The sequence below is a fragment of the Mesoplodon bidens genome, assembly GCF_964165515.1.
Source record: "Mesoplodon bidens genome assembly, contig: HAP1_SCAFFOLD_567, whole genome shotgun sequence".
Lineage (NCBI taxonomy): Eukaryota > Metazoa > Chordata > Mammalia > Artiodactyla > Ziphiidae > Mesoplodon > Mesoplodon bidens.
This window is the reverse complement of record NW_027671277.1, coordinates 177,367-194,044: the sequence shown is the minus strand read 5'-3', so window position 1 is coordinate 194,044 and position 16,678 is coordinate 177,367. Positions and strand designations below refer to the sequence as shown.

Sequence of the window (16,678 nt, the reverse complement as noted above, 5' to 3'; positions counted from 1 at the left end):
CCTTCCTCTTGAATACAATCCAGCTGGAGCTATAGGAAGTTCTGTCTGCCAGTGCTCCTATTTCGGAAGCATTCTGTCCTGTTTCTCATTCTGTGTCTGCAGTCTGCAGAAAGAGAAACGTGACCGTCACAGGCGGCAAACCTTTGAACTTAGCTTCTTCCTTGAAAAGGGTGTTTTTTTCTGCCAAGCGACTGGGGGTGGGGTTGGGGCAGAGAAGGGAGAGAGAGACAGAGAGGGAAAGAGCTTTCCAGAACCCCAGTCCCACCACCCTCTCCACCACCACCTGAGCTTGGTGAAGTCCTTAACCTCTCCAAGCCTCATTTGTAAGCTAGGAATAAGGAGAGCTCCTCCCCTTCAGGGCTATCACGAGAAATCGGTGAGTAATTACAGTAAATGGTAGCATTCACGATGTCACGGTTTAACCACTAGGCACAGGGAGGGATGGCCACAACAGCATTAACCAAGACAAAGCCAGGTGTCAGCACCTCTCAGCATTTGCTTCTCCCGGTGTAGATGGATTTTGATGTGCTCTCTAATGAAAGTAGATACAGACATCTTCCGCCGGGTCAGATGAAAAAAGGTTCCCTCGATAGATATTTATGGAGCGTCTGCCAAGAATCAGATGTGGCAGATGTTGAGGATCACAGGCTAATGAGCCAGCTTGGTTTCGAGCCAGTTGGGGTGCCTGCCACCCCAGAGCTCTCGGCTTCGGGGAAGAGGTGGAATGGGAGTGCCAGGGAGACACACAGTGTGGATGTGTGTGTCCTGGAGAGCTGAGCTTGAATCTCGGAGATGTGTTCATTCATTCTTTCAACCAATATTTAAGGACCTACTGTGTATGTGCCAAGGGTTTATTCTAGGAGCTGAGGATACGGTGCTGAGCAAGGTAGACAAAAAGCTGTCAGCCTCTCAGAGCTCAGAGGTGACGTTGTACCAGCTCAGACGCTCACTGCCAAATCTGTGATCCTGGGAAAGTCACTAGGTCTTGCTCAGCCTCGGGCTCATCACAAAGCATCAGGGGTATTAAATGAGGTAATGCATGTGAATCTCTTGACTGGGTGCCTGGCACGAAGGCTGCACCCAATAAATGGTGGTGCGATAGTGTGCAAGGTGACCCATGGTGGGGACCGCCATCCCAAATTTGGGGAGAGTGTGGGAGGGATTCTTGGGAGAAGTGACTTATACGCCGAAATCTAGGGCAGCAATTATGTCGCCGGGACAGAAAGGTGAAGACCACCCCAGCTGCTCGTAACCTCCCCTGACCCTCTTGTCTGCCCCTGCAGGTCTCCTTCCCATGGGTGAGGGGCCCAGCACCTTGGCCAAGGCCACAGCCACCTTGGGCCACCCAGGAACTGAACCAGTCACCCTCACCACCACAGACCCCCTTCTACCCGGGCATCTGGACAGCGCCAGTGCAGAGGAGCTGGTCGCAGGGGTCCCCCGAGCCCCCCATGGTCCCACCAGCCTCCCACAGGCGGCCCGTGAGTGCCAGCGAGAAGATGTTCTCCTTCAAGGTGGACAGAGCCGCCCACAGCGTTCCCATCATCAGGCAAGGTACTCATGGGTGCTTCCTTGGCGGCTTAGGGGAGGGGCGTTTGCTAGGAGGATGGGTCTCAGTTTCTGCTTTCCCCTTTTTTTTTAAATTTTTATTGAGGTGCAGTTGATTTACAGTGTTGTGTTAGTTTCAGGTATGCAGCACACTGAATCTGTTCAACATATACATGTATCCACTCTTTTTTAGCTTCTTTTCCCATATAGACCATTACAGAGTATTGAGGAGAGTTCCCTGTGCTATCCAGTAGGTCCTTCTTAGTTATCTCTTTTATGTATAGTATTGTGTATGTCAATCCCTCTCTTCCAATTTATCCCTCCCCCCTCTTATTCCCGGCAACCATAAGTTTATTTTCTACATCTGTAACTCTATCTCTGTTTTGTAGATAAGTTCATTTGTACCTTTTTTTAGATTCCACATATAAGCAATATGGTATGATATTTGTCTTCCTCTGGCTTTTGCTTATGTTCTCTGGTTTTGAAGTAGAACATAATCAAATGTGAAAAAATTGGGATAAGCAGAAAGTTAGAAAACAGTAAAAGATAAGCTGTCACCCTTATCACCAGAATTCTCCCTGTTGACTTTTTGGTACAAACTCCTCCAAGACTGTGCTCTGCCCATCTGCACACGTCAGTACCTGTGTGGTGAGTGTGTGTGTGTGTGTGTGTGTGTACATATATATGAATATATATGAATTTGTATCAGAATCTAAATTTATATACTTCAACTCAGATGTACAGACATATTGGTAACTGAAATCCCTCTTGCCTTAGGAGGTTTTTAAATATTTTATTACCATTTTACAGGTAAGAGGAGACTGAGGCTTATGGAGAAAATTACTTCTCCAGAGGTTATGTATTCAATCTAATCTAAAATAACGCTTTTCAGTCAAATTTAAGGCTGGTTATCTCAGTGACTGTCACTTACAGCCTGGTCACTTTGGGGACACACAGCCATCAGGGTTTCCTTCTCCCCCCTCCCCCCCAGAAGGCCTCATGGCACTTGGGGAGGAGACTTCCTGTCTGTCACCATCCTCTTGGCCTTGCCAGGCTTACTGGCAGAGTAGCTGGGTCGACTTAGTCCCTGGCATGATTCCCAGGTTTCTTCTGTGGCCACTGGTGTGGAGGTCCCATTCTCTGTTTTCTGTGTCCCAGCCCCAGACCCCTCTGAGTCCCCAGGTCTCTCGATGCCTCCACACCCTTCCCTGGTCTCACTCAGGACCACTCACCTAGTCACTCCCCTCAGCCATTCAAATAATAGTTATTATTCTGAAATAAACAGACTAAGGAGCAAATGAAAGGTATCTCTGCAGTTTACATCATCATCATCATCATCTAAGGAATGCTCATGTACCAACCACCCAAGTTAAGAAATTACTCAGCCATTTCCCCTCAGCATTTTTTTAATTTAATTTTATTTATTTCTTTATTTATGGCTGTGTTGGGTCTTCACTTCTGTGCGAGGGCTTTCTCCAGCTGCGGCGAGCAGGGGCCACTCTTCATCGCGGTGCGCGGGCCTCTAACCATCGCGGCCTCTCTTGTTGCGGAGCACAAGTTCCAGCCGCACAGGCTCAGTAGTTGTGGCTCACGGGTCCAGCTGCTCCGTGGCATGTGGGATCTTCCCAGACCAGGGTTCAAACCTGTGTCCCCTGCATTGGCAGGCAGACTCTCAAACACTGCGCCACCAGGGAAGCCCCCCCCCAGCATTTTAATGTGAAAACTTTCAAACATACAGCAAAGCAAAAAGAATTTTACAGAGACAGCTCTCCTCCTAATTCTACCGCTAACACTTTGCTGTACTCTTTATTACATTTCTGTCTACCCATCCTTCTTGTCCTGCATTAATCCATCTTATTTTTTGGATGCATTTCAAAATAAATAGCACACATCTGTAGTCCTCCCCCTAAATGTTTTAGCACATATACCATTAACTAGAACTCAACATTTTTTGTCTCCTTCATGTAAAATGAACACAGAATGTGTATTAGTTATCATGAATGCATAACGAATTCTCCCCAAACGTAGTAGCCTAAAGCAAAATCAAACATGTGTTATCATCTATACGGTTTCTGTGGGGTCAGGAATTTGGCAGCAGCTTAGCAGGACGGCTGTGGCTCAGGGTCCCTCGTAAGGCTGCAGTCATCTGAAGGCTTGACCTGGGCCAGAGGATCCACTTCGAACACGGCTGCTCACATGGGTGTCAGCAGGAGGCCCCGGTTCCTCACCACATGGGCCTCCCCAGAGAGTGGCTCGAGCGTTCTCATGACACGGCAGCTGCTCCTCCTGAGCAAGTGATCCTGGAGGACAAGATGGAAATGGCAACATCTCTTGTGACTAAGCCTCAGAAGTCATGCTCTGTCATTGTTGCAATATCCTGATGGTTACCCAGGGCGTCACCCTCCAGTGTGGGAGAAGACTACACACGGGCCTGAAGACCAGGAGGCGGGGATTATCAGCAGTCATCTTGGAGGCCGGCTACCACAGCCTGCCCTCGGGTCCTCAATGATTCACACTCCTCCTCCTCTCTCCCGAGGCCCCCCAAAATCTCACCCCAGTAACAGCATCGGCTCAAATTCCAGAATCTCGTCTAAATCAAGTCCAGGTACAGATGGGGCTCATGGGTGTAGTACGTTACGTTCAGCTCATCAAGTTCAAGTACTACTTCCAGAAATCTGAAGACCTCTGAACAAAGGGTCTGTCCCTTACACACCCAGCACATATTGGTGGGACAGACATAGCATCACTGCTACATACACTCCTCTTGTTCCAAAAGAAGAAAAACAGGAAACACACAGGAGTCCCTGGCCCAAAGCAGTTCTGAAGTCCAGCTGGGAAAATATCGGCAGTTCCTTGACTGGGCTTCAGTCCAACTCTTGCCCAGAAATGACTTTCCAGGGCTCTTGGCTCTGCCCCTGGTCCGTGAGTTCCGCCTTCTGAGTCGTCCTCCCTTTCCTATGAAAGGTGTCCCATGGATGTGGCTGCATAGTTTTATAGCCTGCTTCCTGCCTGTAGAAGCTTGGGGGTCCAGACACTTCTTTGACTTTTGTGGGTCTCTGTCAGTGTGAGTTGGCAGTGCTTCTTATTGGGGTTCATCCTATCAGGCAAAACCCACGCCCACAGACTTTTTTGTCACATGCCCTTCCACCATGGGCTTCTGCAAAGACTGACAAAGGACAGAAGCTTCTTAGAAGCCCAGTTCTTTGACCGAAGGGTTCTCTTGGACACTGCCCTGGATCTGTATTCTTAACAAAGGATTTTACAACCACACCCTCAGCTTCTTCTCTGGACTGTGTTTTCTTGAGAGTGCCCTTGATTTGATCTTTGCCCAGAACCTGTTTCTTACATTTCATTTGCCACCTGGAGAGGCAGGGAATTTTCAAGCCCAGAACATTGCCCTGATTTAACAGCCCTTCCTTTAACTGTCTCTCCCCCTCACATTTCACTATAAGTAGCAAGAAGTAACCAGGCAGCACCTTCCAAGACTCTGTCTGGGACTCTCTTTAGCTTGACCACTCAGCCTCACCACAAACATTTTCTACCTTCCTCATGACCACAGGCAATGTGTTAGGAAACCTTCTGCCACCACCTAACAAGGATCCCTTAACCCCAGTAACATTTTCCTCACTTTCCTGGAACCCTTCCCTCACTGCCTCCTCAAAGGCCATCGGGCTTCTACTAAGACTATTCAGGCTTTCTCAAGGACTCTTGGCCAAAGTCCTCCAGCTTCTGGCCACTGTTCCATCCCAAACCACTCCACATTGTAGGGTTTTTGTTAAATTTTCCACCACTCCTGGTGCCCAAACCTGTATTTGCTACTTATTGTTGCATAACAAATTACTGCAGGATGTAATGGCCTAAAACAACAGTAAACATTTGTTATCTCCTAGTTTCTCTGAGTCAGGAAGTTGGGAATGGCTTCGCTGGGGGATTCTTGCTCAGGCTTGTCCATGAGGTGGCAGTAATGGTGGTGGCTGGGCTGTGGTCCTCTGGGGGCTTGTCTGGGGCTGGAGGACCCACCTCTAGGATGGTTCACTCACATGGCTTTTGGTAAGAGGCCTCAGTTCTTCACTAAGTGCACCTCTCCATACGTTGCTTGAGCATCCTCAAGCTGCCAGCTCCTCCAGACAAGTAGTCCTAGAGAGTGAGGCAGAAGCTGCAATGTCTTTTAGGATCTAACCTCAGGAATCAAACTGTGTCATTTCTGCAATATCCTTGGTTACATAGAGAAGCTTTGTTACAGACTGAATTGCATTCCCCCAAAATGCATATGCTGAGGCCTCAATCCCAATATCGCAGAATGTGACCATATTTGGAGATAGTGTATTGAAATAGATGAGTAAGTTAAAATGAGATGATTGGGTGGGCCCTAATCCAAGGGCTGGTGTCCTTGTAAGAAGAGAGAGAGAGACGCCAGGGATGCACGTGCACAGAGAAAAGGGCATGTGAGGACACAGCAGGAAGGTGGCTGTCTGCAAGCCAAGGAGAGAGGCCTAACCCTGGCCACACCTTGATCTTGGACTTCCAGCCTCCAGAACTGTGAGAAAATGAATTTCTTTTGTTAAGACCTCCTGTGGTGTTTTGTTATGGCAGCCCCAGCTAACTAATATAAAGTCCATCCAGCATTGGAGAGGATGATGCAAGGGTCTGAATACCAGGAGACAAGAATCAGTGGGGCCATCTTGGAGACTGGCTACCACACCCTGAAAGGTGTTAGACCTTGAATGTGCTCACTGAGTTGTGCCAGTCGTGCACAACTATGTAACCCAAATTCCTATCAAGATATAGAACATTACCATCACCCCAGAAAGTTCCCTCATGTCCCTCGCCAGTCAATTCCCAGCCCCAGGCCCCAGAGGCACCCACTCTTCTGAATTCTTTTCCCGCCATGGATTAGATATTCCTGTTCTAGAATCTCAAGTACACAGAACCATGTAGTACATGTTCCTTTGTGGAAGGCTTTTTTCACTCAGCATAGTATTTCTGAGATTCATTCATTTTGTTGTATGCATCATGTTCTGTCTTATGAACATATATACAGGGTTTGGGTTTTTTTTTTTTAATGTGTCCTTTGGACACATGGCACATGGGCTGTTTCTTTTCTTTTTTTCACTCCGCCATTTAAATTTTTCCACTGTAATCACCGGTTTCTCCAGTGCCATGCTGAACTTGGGGCTTCTCTGAAGGACTTGGATTCCCCCTGGAGAAATGAAGGATGAGTCGTATGGCTTAGAGTCCCTCACATCTACCTGGGCTCTATCTCCTCAGCCTCTCAGCCAGGTCTCATGTTTCCAAATGTTTGCCCTCGTTCCCCTGACACTCTCGCCATCCTCAGAAAAGGACTTTCATCTTCCCGTGTCATGGGGAGTTCCTTTGTGTCTGGGCCTCTCTACTCCACGCTTTAGAGAAAACTCTGTGCTCCAGTCCTCCATGCTGTCTCTTGACAGAAAACACCTCTTTTTAAGGGTTCCGAGAAAGCTCTTTCCTCTCTTAGCAAAGCTGGGTTCTTCCAATTAAATTGGCTTACTGTTAGACTGTCACCTTGCTTTAGACTTGAAAAATTCTATTTGAAAACCCAAAGCCAAGGATTTATTTACTGCAGATCAGGTCAGGGTTTCTCAATCTTGGCACAGTGACAGGTGGGTCGCATAACTCCTTGTTGAAGGATCTGTCCTGTCCACTGTCGAATGTTTAGCAGCATCCCTGACTCCTACCCACCAGAGATACCAGTAGCAACACCACCACCACCAACCGCCCTAACTGTGGTACTCAAAAATGTCTCCAGACATTGTCAAAAATCAAAACATCATTTTGCCTGGGGGAAAAATCACCCTGTTCTAGTTAATACTCATCCTTCCTTTACCACAAGGCAATAAAACGTCAGCTCCAAGGCCAAATCTTAATGGCAAGAGCTCATGGGAGGTGGGGAAGAATTACTGAGAAAAGAAAATATGTGGAGTGACTTATTAAAATAGCATCTTGATTCATATATATATATATATTTTTTTCCCAATAATGGGACCATATGAACCTAACATAGGTAACCTTTTTTTTTCTTTTTTTGGCCGTGCCGCTCAGCTTGCAGGATCTTTGTTCCCCAGCCAGGGATGGAACCTGTGCCCCCTGCAGTGGAAGCACAGAATCCTAATCACTGGACTGCCAAGGAATTCCGTACCTGATTTTTAAAATTCAATAATATGTCATAAACATCTTCCCACTTCAATACATTGACTACATAGTGGTTAAAAGCATAGGCTCTGAATCCAACAAACTTAGGTTCATCCCTTGACTCTACCACTTACCAGCTGTGTGTCCTTGAGCAGGTGACTTGACGTCTCTGTGCCTCATATCTCTCACGTATAAAATGGAGATGGGAATAATAATGCCTATCTCACTGGGTTGTTATGAAGACGAAATCGTATCCTGCCTGTAAGTGCTGAGCACGGCGCCTGGTGCATAGCGAACATTCAGTAAATATTAAAATATTTAATATTTTAATATTTAAATTTTAAATTTTACAATCTTAATAATTTGTATATTTTAAAATTTTAATATTTAAATTTTAAATATTAAAATTTAAAAATTAAGTTATTACCTAACCATGATTGTTATTTAACTTTTATTTACAACTTACAATGTCTTAAAGACACAGTTAAGGTGCACACATACTGCCCCTGCTGCAGACTGGTGATTATTGGAGCGCACCAGGACAGCTGGGGGTTGTTAAAATATTAAAGTAACTCCCCTGCCTTTTGGCCAACAGCTCATGCCCGAAAATTCTTAAAGTGCCTGCGTCCCCATATCCGCCGTCCCACCGCTCCAGCCCTCCCGACTCTCCCTGGGGCTTCTCCCCACTGGGACCTCTGAAGGATCCAGCATCTAGAGTTAAGCCGGTTTGGTCATACATGGCCCTTAGGTTCTTTTTGATAAATAACAGTAGCCGGTAAAGAAGTTTGGGGCAGGTGAGGGGTAACTGCTCCCGCACCTCCCTGCCTGGGTGTAAGGAAAGCAAGTCTCAGAGCAAATTCTAGCCCCACAAAGACTTTGAGTAAACACACCTTCCCCAGTAAAGGGACCCCATCGATCAGCCTGTTCTGTAAGTTTGATGAAGTCCCCCCTCCGGCCATCATCTTGCAGGGAAGCGTCCCTCAAGACAGCCACGACAGGGTCGCAGAGGCAGCCGGAGTCACCCCTAGAGATGGCATCAGACGCCAGAACTCTAAGCTGAGACTGGACAGGGGCCCAGTTAGGGTCAGACCCCGAGGCCCTCCCTGGGGACACAGGCCAGGCAGTACCTTCGTCCAGTGGGAGCCGATTTCTTGAGGAATATGAAAACAGATGAAATCTTCCTCCTGAAAACTCAGTTTCCAAATTGCGATGCGCAATCAGTGTAAAATAAACCCCAGATTTCAAAGGCTTCATGCCTCGAAGGAAAAGAATATAAAATATCTCCATATTTTTTGTCGATTACGTGTTGAAATGATGCTTTTTAATGTATTGGGTTAAATAAAATTGATCATTAAAAAATTCCTCTCTTCTTTTTACCTTTTTCACGTGACTACTAGAAAATTGAAAATTGCATTCTGTAGCTCCCATCATTTCTCTATCAGGCACTGCTGCTGTAGTCAGTTAGGACTTTGCTGCTCAGGATCCAAGAGAGTCAGATGGGGGCAGTGAGCTTCAAATAAAAGTTTTCTAATCATGGACCTAGTTGGGGAGGTGGAGGGAGAGAAAATGGGCAGCTGCTGAAGTTCCAGGCCCTTCTGTTCCTCGCGCCCCAGGAACCACTGTGGCCAGGGCTGTTCATTCAACATGCAAGGCTGTGCATTCTCCGGGCACCACAGGCCATCAGCTATGTTCACTAGAGGTTCTGGGGTCCACAAAGAGGTTTGAGACCTGGCTGGGGGGCAGGAATCTTTGACTCTAAAATACATAAATAAAAAAGGCAGAAGCAAAATGAATAAATGATGAATGTCCACAAATATGACAGTGCGTGCTTCATCCATCATTGATGTTAAGACTCATTAAAGTTTCATCACCACTGAAAACAATTTGTTCAGCTTCTCACTTCACAGGAAGATAAGAATGTGCAGTGACTGTCCAGAAACCATGGTCACTTGGAAATTGAAAATACGCTGCTTGGGCCCAAGTGATCTCACACGTAGAATTATAGAAATCTTGACAAACGTTTCTACACCAAGAAAAAGAAATGTATTCAGTGTTGATGTGAGTGAATTGCGAGATGTCTGATGTGATACAGAGTGGGGCCCCCAAACACAATGCCATAATCCCTGAAAGTCATATAAACAGGCCTTGTAATATTGGGGTAAATAAGAAAAAAATTAGGAAAGCTTAAATGTCTATCAAGTGGATCCTAGTTAAACAGGTTTGGCACACTTGGACAAGGGACCACAATGCTACCCTTGAAAACAACCAAGTACAGCCTCAAATACTGACATGGGAAGATGTTTTTGATATTGTTAGCTGAAAAGTAAGCTGGATAAGCATCTCTGTCATGTAAATGCATTTTTGTTTTTTGAAAAGATATGGCTGCAATAAAACAAACATAGCTAATGTTTAGGGCTAAATGCTCTACTTGAGGGGTCAGCAAACTTTTCCTGTAAAGAGCCAGATAGTAAATACTTTAGTACTTGTGGGTCACATGGTCTCTGCTGCAACTACTCAGCTCTGCCTTTGTAGCTGGGAAGCAGCCATAAATAATATGTAAATCAATCACTGTGGCTGTGTTGCAATAAAACTTTATTTACAAAAATAGGCAGAAGGCCAGATTTGGCCGCAGGGCCATAGTTTGCCAAGCCCTGCTCTATATCATTATTCTATTTAATCTCCAGATAGCCCTTTATAGCAGAGACTATCAGTGATCCTAAATTATGTATGTGGAAACTAAGGCTTAGAAAGAGCAAATGACTTGCCCAAGGTCATCAGCTCTTATGCGGCATAGAAAAAAGTCTGGAAAGAGACACACCACAGTGCATCAGTGCAGGTAATGCTGGGGAAGAGAAATGAGGCAGCTCTTACCCTTTCCAGTCCTCCTGTAATGCTTTCAGTGCATAAGTCTCATGAATGTGAAGGTTAATCTGAAAATATTTTTTAAGACTTTGGGGAAACTCACAGTCTCCTCTGAATTCTCTGTTGATCTTGTGTGTTAGTGTGGACCAACGCGGCGGAACTATCGGAACAATCAGTGGCCGAGGAAATTCCTGTGGCAGAGCCCTACAGAGAAATTTTTGTGGACCAGGACCTGTCCCAGCACGATAAGGTGAGGGGTCTTGGGGAAGCACAGAGCTACAGCAGCAAGAGGGATCATGGAGAGATTGCCACTGCCTCTTGTTCTCTGTGTCTCAAGGACTGTCCCTTTTTCCTACTTCCAAGAAACCACCTCTTCCTCCCAAGACATTCAGCCAGGTTTGGCCACTGCTCATTTTATCCCAAATAACATCTACAACTACAAGGTACTGAGCACCTACTGTGTGCTGGGCCATTTCCTGTGCACTTGACATTTATTAGCTCGTTAATCTTCACCATCTTCAAAAAAGATTTTATCACCCTCACTTTGCAGATGAGGAAACTGAATCTCAGAGAGGTTCAGTAATGTGTTCAAGGCTGCCCAGTGCAAGGAGCAGTGTTAGGATTCAAAGCGAGGTCTGGTTAGCTTCTCAGCGGGTACTTCTAACTCCCACACAGTAATCACTTGGTCAACCTTCAGTGATGGAACAGTGATGCAAAAACACGTTCCTTGCAGGAGGACGTGAGCCCTGAAGTCAGGGAGGCGTGGGCCGAGAGACTCGTTAAAGAACCAGAGAGGTTTAAAGCAGGGATGCGAGCAGAACAGGTGGATTCAAGCAATCCTGGGAAGGGCCCAGGTCAATTTCTCCCCACTTAGACACGACTCGAAAGTTACTCTAAAAGAAGCAGTCTATAATATCTCGCTTTCCTTCAGGGCCAGGGCCTGCTCCTGCAGCAATCCTCAGAGTTTGTGAGGAGCAGACCTACCTGGGGTTCTTGTCAGACACGGAAATCCAAACCTTCAGGAGGCAGGGGGTTCCATCCCAGGCATCCTGGGACCAGACTCTGAAAAATGTTGCAGAAAGGCGAGAAGCCACACTCAGATTCTGTATTTATCGCTATGTAACAAGCCATCCCAAAACTTAGCGGCTTCCAACAGCAATTCATTATTCCCCAGAATCTATGGGTTGACCTGGAAGGTTCCTTTGCTCGTGTCCCCTGGCCTCACTCATGCGGCCTCAGTCAGCCGCTGGCTTGGCCAGGTTGGTTGTCGGTCTCCATTGGCCTCCTTCCCACATCTAAGGCCTCAGCCAGGACGCCTGGACTGGTGGGCCCCTTTGTGCATGTGGCTTTTCATCACAGCACGGTGGTCTCGGGGTTCCCAGGGGGCCAGAACAGAAGCTGCACAGCCTGTAAGAACTTGCCTGGAGATCATGCAGCATCACTTCCACTCCATTCCGTTGGTTAAAGCTAGTCACGGGGCCAGCCCAGACTAGAGGGTGGGGAAATAGACTGGATGGCAAAACTGCAAAGTATTTGTAGCCATTTTTCAACCTGCCTCAATTTTAACTCGGAAATATAGTGCAACCACTATAATTTTTTCTATTTATAGAAAATTTTTATAAGCCATTTATCATTTTTTCTATTTATAATAGAAATAATTCTTTCTCTTTATAAGTCGTTTATACCCTGACTTGCCAGGACTCCTTCAAGTGACATTAAACAAATTAGCTTGAGGGGGAGCATTGATTAGCTCATCTTATTGGAAAATTTAAAGGGCCACTAGCTTCAGGTATGGCTAGATCCAGGAGCTTGAATAATGTCATCAGAACACCTCCCCACTACCAACTTCTCCCCTCTGTTTCCCTCAGTGTCTGGCTTTCTTCATAAGGCTGGCTTTGTGTGTTAGAAAAGACAAACTCAGGCAAACAAGGCTACATGATCCAAAAGAAGGCAAGATCCTCTCCCTCTGTAATCGATGTGTGAAATCTCTGATTGACCAGCTTGGGCCACATGCACATGGGGAGGTGGGACAGGAAGGAGCAGGGCACATGACTGACAGTCCTACCCAGACCAAATGGAAGGAGGAACACTCCCTCCAAGAAGGGCAAGGGGACCCTCAGCAGGAAAGCAGAACCCACAGCTGTCCACTGCCCTCTGCAAACTTCTTATATTCCAGCACTGGCACGGGGCCTGGCACTTAGTTGCTGCCCGATGAATGTTTGTTGCATGAAAAATGAATAAGCACCTGGCTGATCATAACAGGGTGAAACAGGGGAAACTGCCCAGGAGTAGGGAATATGTCTGATGCTCTCTCTTGAAGTTTTGCCACCAACTTTCACAAGGACCCAAAGGAAGGCCCCTGGCAGCAGCTGGCAATGTCAGACAGGCTTTCTCGTGAGCGAGACCCTGTCCTTCCCCAGGTCACGGAGCTAGCAGGTCGTGAGGCTGACTGCACGGCTCTCCTGGGAATGAGCTGGCCCAGAAATTGCCCGTTTACCTCCTCCCGTGACTGCTTTGGAAAAGGCCTCTGGGGAATTTCTTCTTCTTCTTCTTCTTCTTCTTCTTCAGTTTTTCTGACATTTTATTGATAACGTCTGGTGAGAAGTTTGGGGGAAATTTTTTTTCCTTTTTTGGAAAACCTAACCAATTCTTTGGCTGCAGAGCTTTATCACTGGAGAGATGGAGGACAGGGTTAATTATACCTGTGGGTACAGTCTACCAGCAATTTTGTTTTTCCAGCCAAAACTTTACATTAGCCCATGCAAATAAATCACTATTCCTGTCTCATTTACTTTCCAGATTGAGTTACCTGGAAAAATTTCATACATGAAGAGCCAAAAGAGGCTGGAAATATTAGAAGAGAGGAAAGGGAAAACAAATATTTCAGAATGTTTTAAGTTAAAAAAATAACCCTCATTATAAGCAGAATGTGGTCAAACAGAATGTTGTTTTCCTAACTACCTTTCCTAGGTCCCCAGTGTGCTAGGCTGAATATTGTAAATGAAAACATTCTAAGTAAACTTTGTAGCAACAGAAGTTCCCAAGTGGGATGGTTGTTCTTAATATGAAAGTCTAATTCTCGGGGAAAGGAAAGTTTCTGTACCTGTGAGGTACAGACATCCATTACAGGAGTCTATATACAAGTACATCATTTTAACCCAATTCTTGTCTCTATGAGATTTTCCAAGTGACAGAGATAGCCTTGAAAGTCTGCTTTTTCCCTCCCTGCCTGCCCTCACCTTCCCAAAGAATGATACCATATTTTTCCTGTCTTTCTTTAAATGGGCTCAGCCTTACACCCAGACCCACACCTAGTAAATTTCCCATCTGGCCTCCACCCAGGATGAAATAATTCTGCTGCTGGGAAAAGAAGTCAGCCGTCTCTCCGATTTTGAACTTGAATCTAAATACAAAGACACGGTGATAGCAAGCCTGCAGAACCAAGTGGCCAACCTGAGCCAGAAGCTGTTGGAAACAGCTGCCTCCAGGCAGAAGGAGAGGGTGATCCCGCCCAAGTTTCAGGTTCTGCATGAAGAGGACGATGCCCAACAGAGAGAGATCCAGAGCTTGAAAAACCAGGTAGGGCTCAGAGACAAGTGGGTCGGGGCCTTGGGGTCACAACACAGGGTGACAGCTCTCAGGTAGAGCCTGGGGGGAACCACCCGGGTAGTTAGAAATGGGCAGTGAGCACAGCATGGTGAGGAGTACAGTTCCAGGGAGTGCAGGGTTGGCAAGTTTCTAGCCTTGTAAGAACAATATTAGATTTCGTTAAGTGCCTACCATGTTCAGGCCCCGGTGCAGGTGCTTTGGGTGCATTAGCTTATTTATTTATTTATTTATTTATTTATTTATTTAATTTATTTATTTAATTTATTTATTTATGGCTGCATTGGGTCTTCGTTGCTGTGCACGGGCTTTCTCTAGTTGCAGTGAGCAGGGTCTACTCTTCACTGTGGTGCATGGGCTTCTCATTGCAGTGGCTTCTCTTCCTGCAGAGCATGGGCTCTAGGCACGTGGGCTTCAGTAGTTGCAGCATGAGGGCTTCAGTAGCTGTGGCTCGCGGACTCTAGAGTGCAGGCTCAGTAGTTGTGGCCCACGGGCATAGTTTCTCCACAGCATGTGGGATCTTCCTGGACCAGGGCTCGAACTCCTGTCCCCTGCATTGGCAGGGGGATTCTTAACCACTGCACCATGAGGGAAGTCCCCTCATCAGCTAGTTAAACCTCAGTCTTCTGGCAGATGCCATTCTACAGATGAGGAGACTGAGGCACGCTCAGAGATGCCCAGGAGCTTGTTACAGCTTGCACAGCAAGTGAGAGGCAGTGATGTGACTTGGGCTCAGCTCTGCCACCTTGTACACCTCATGCTTTCACACCCACTTTGCATTTCCACCCAACTCCTGTCGCTTCAGTGACCACTTCTCACACCCACCCGGACCCAGCCAGAAAGAGCTGGAGGTGGGGAGAAGGAACCCCACAGTGTTCCAAACACTGAGGCCTTTATCAAACCCTGAAGGCAGCTGCTGGTTCATTTATAGGGAATTTCACCAAAAATTCTCCACCCAGAATGTCTGGATTTACCAGTCAACTTCCTTCCTCCTGAAACTAAATCCAAAAGAAAAAAAATTTTTTTTTAAGTTTTAAAGAACTACTTTAAAATTGGCCCCTGATCTTGTACATAAATTATATCTCAACAAAGTTGATAAAAAAGCAATAGGTCATTGATGAATTTTGGCCTCAGTGCATAATTCTGCTTAAAACCATAGTCAGATTTGGTTCAACATGGCGGAGTAGAAGGACATGCTCTCACTCCCTCTTTCGAGAACACTGGAATCACAACTAACTGCTGAACAATCATCGACAGGAAGACACTGGAACTCACCAAAAAAGATACCCCACATGCAAAGACAAAGGAGAAGGCGCAATGAGACAGTAGGAGGGGTGCAATCCCAATGAAATCAAATCCCATCACTGCTGGGTGGGTGACTCACAAACTGGAGAACACTTATACCACAAAAGTCCACCCACTGGAGTGAAGGTTCTGAGCCCCACGTCGGGCTTCCCAACCTGGGGGTCCAGCAATGGGAGGAGGAATTCCTAGAGACTCAGACTTTGAAGGCTAGTGGGATTTGATTGCAGGACTTTGGCAGGACTGGGGGAAAGAGCGATTCCACTCTTGGAGGGCACACACAAAGTAGTGTGTGCATTGGGACCCAGGGGAAGGAGCAGTGACCCCCCTAGGAGACTGAACCAGATCTACCTGCTAGTGTTGGTGGGTCTCCTGCAGAGGCAGGGGACAGCTGTGGCTCACCAAGGGACAAGGGCACTGGCAGCAGAAGTTCTGGGAAGTATTCCTTGGCATGAGCCCTCCCAGAGTCTGCCCTTAGCTCCACCAAAGAGCCTGGGTAGGCTCCAGTGTTGGGTCACTTCAGGCCAAACAACTAACAGGGAGGGAACCCAGACCCACCCATCAGCAGACAAGCAGATTAAAGTTTTACTGAGCTCTGCCTACCAATGCCACAGCCAGCTCTACCCACCACCAGTCCCTCCTATCAGGAAACTTCCACAAGCCTCTTAGATAGCCTCATCCACCAGAGGGCAGACAGCAGCAACAAGAAGAACTACAATCCTGCAGCTTGTGAAACAAAAACAATATTCACAGAAAGACAGAAAAGATGAAAAGGCAGAGGGCTATGTAACAGATGAAGGAACAAGGTAAAACCCCAGAAAACAACTAAATGAAATGGAGATAGGCAACCTTCCAGAAAAAGAATTCAGAATAATGATAGTGAAGATGATTCTGGACCTCAGAAAAAGAATGGAGGCAAAGATCGAGAAGATGCAAGAAATGTTTAACAAAGATCCAGAAGAATTCAAGAACAAACAAATAGAGATGAAGAATACAATAACTGAAAAAAAAAACACACTAGAAGGAATCAATAGAATAACTGAGGCAAAAGAACGGATAAGTGACCTGGAAGACAGAATGGTGGAATTCACTGCTGCGGAACAGAATAAAGAAAAAAGAATGAAAAGAAATGAAGACAGCTTAAGAGACCTCTGGGACAACATTAAACACAACAACGTTCACATTATACGGG

General features: G+C 46.4%; 1 protein-coding gene across 1 annotated transcript in view; it reads left to right on the top strand.

Moving 5' to 3' along the window:
• Positions 1 to 16,678, top strand: part of LOC308611612 (forkhead-associated domain-containing protein 1-like) — an 88,158-nt gene that overhangs the window by 35,170 nt on the left and 36,310 nt on the right. Inside the window, exons 3-5 of the mRNA XM_081260330.1 lie at positions 1,284 to 1,554; positions 10,719 to 10,828; positions 13,921 to 14,157. Of these exons, the coding sequence (XP_081116456.1) occupies positions 1,284 to 1,554; positions 10,719 to 10,828; positions 13,921 to 14,157 (618 nt within the window). The remainder of the gene's footprint in view (positions 1 to 1,283; positions 1,555 to 10,718; positions 10,829 to 13,920; positions 14,158 to 16,678) is intronic.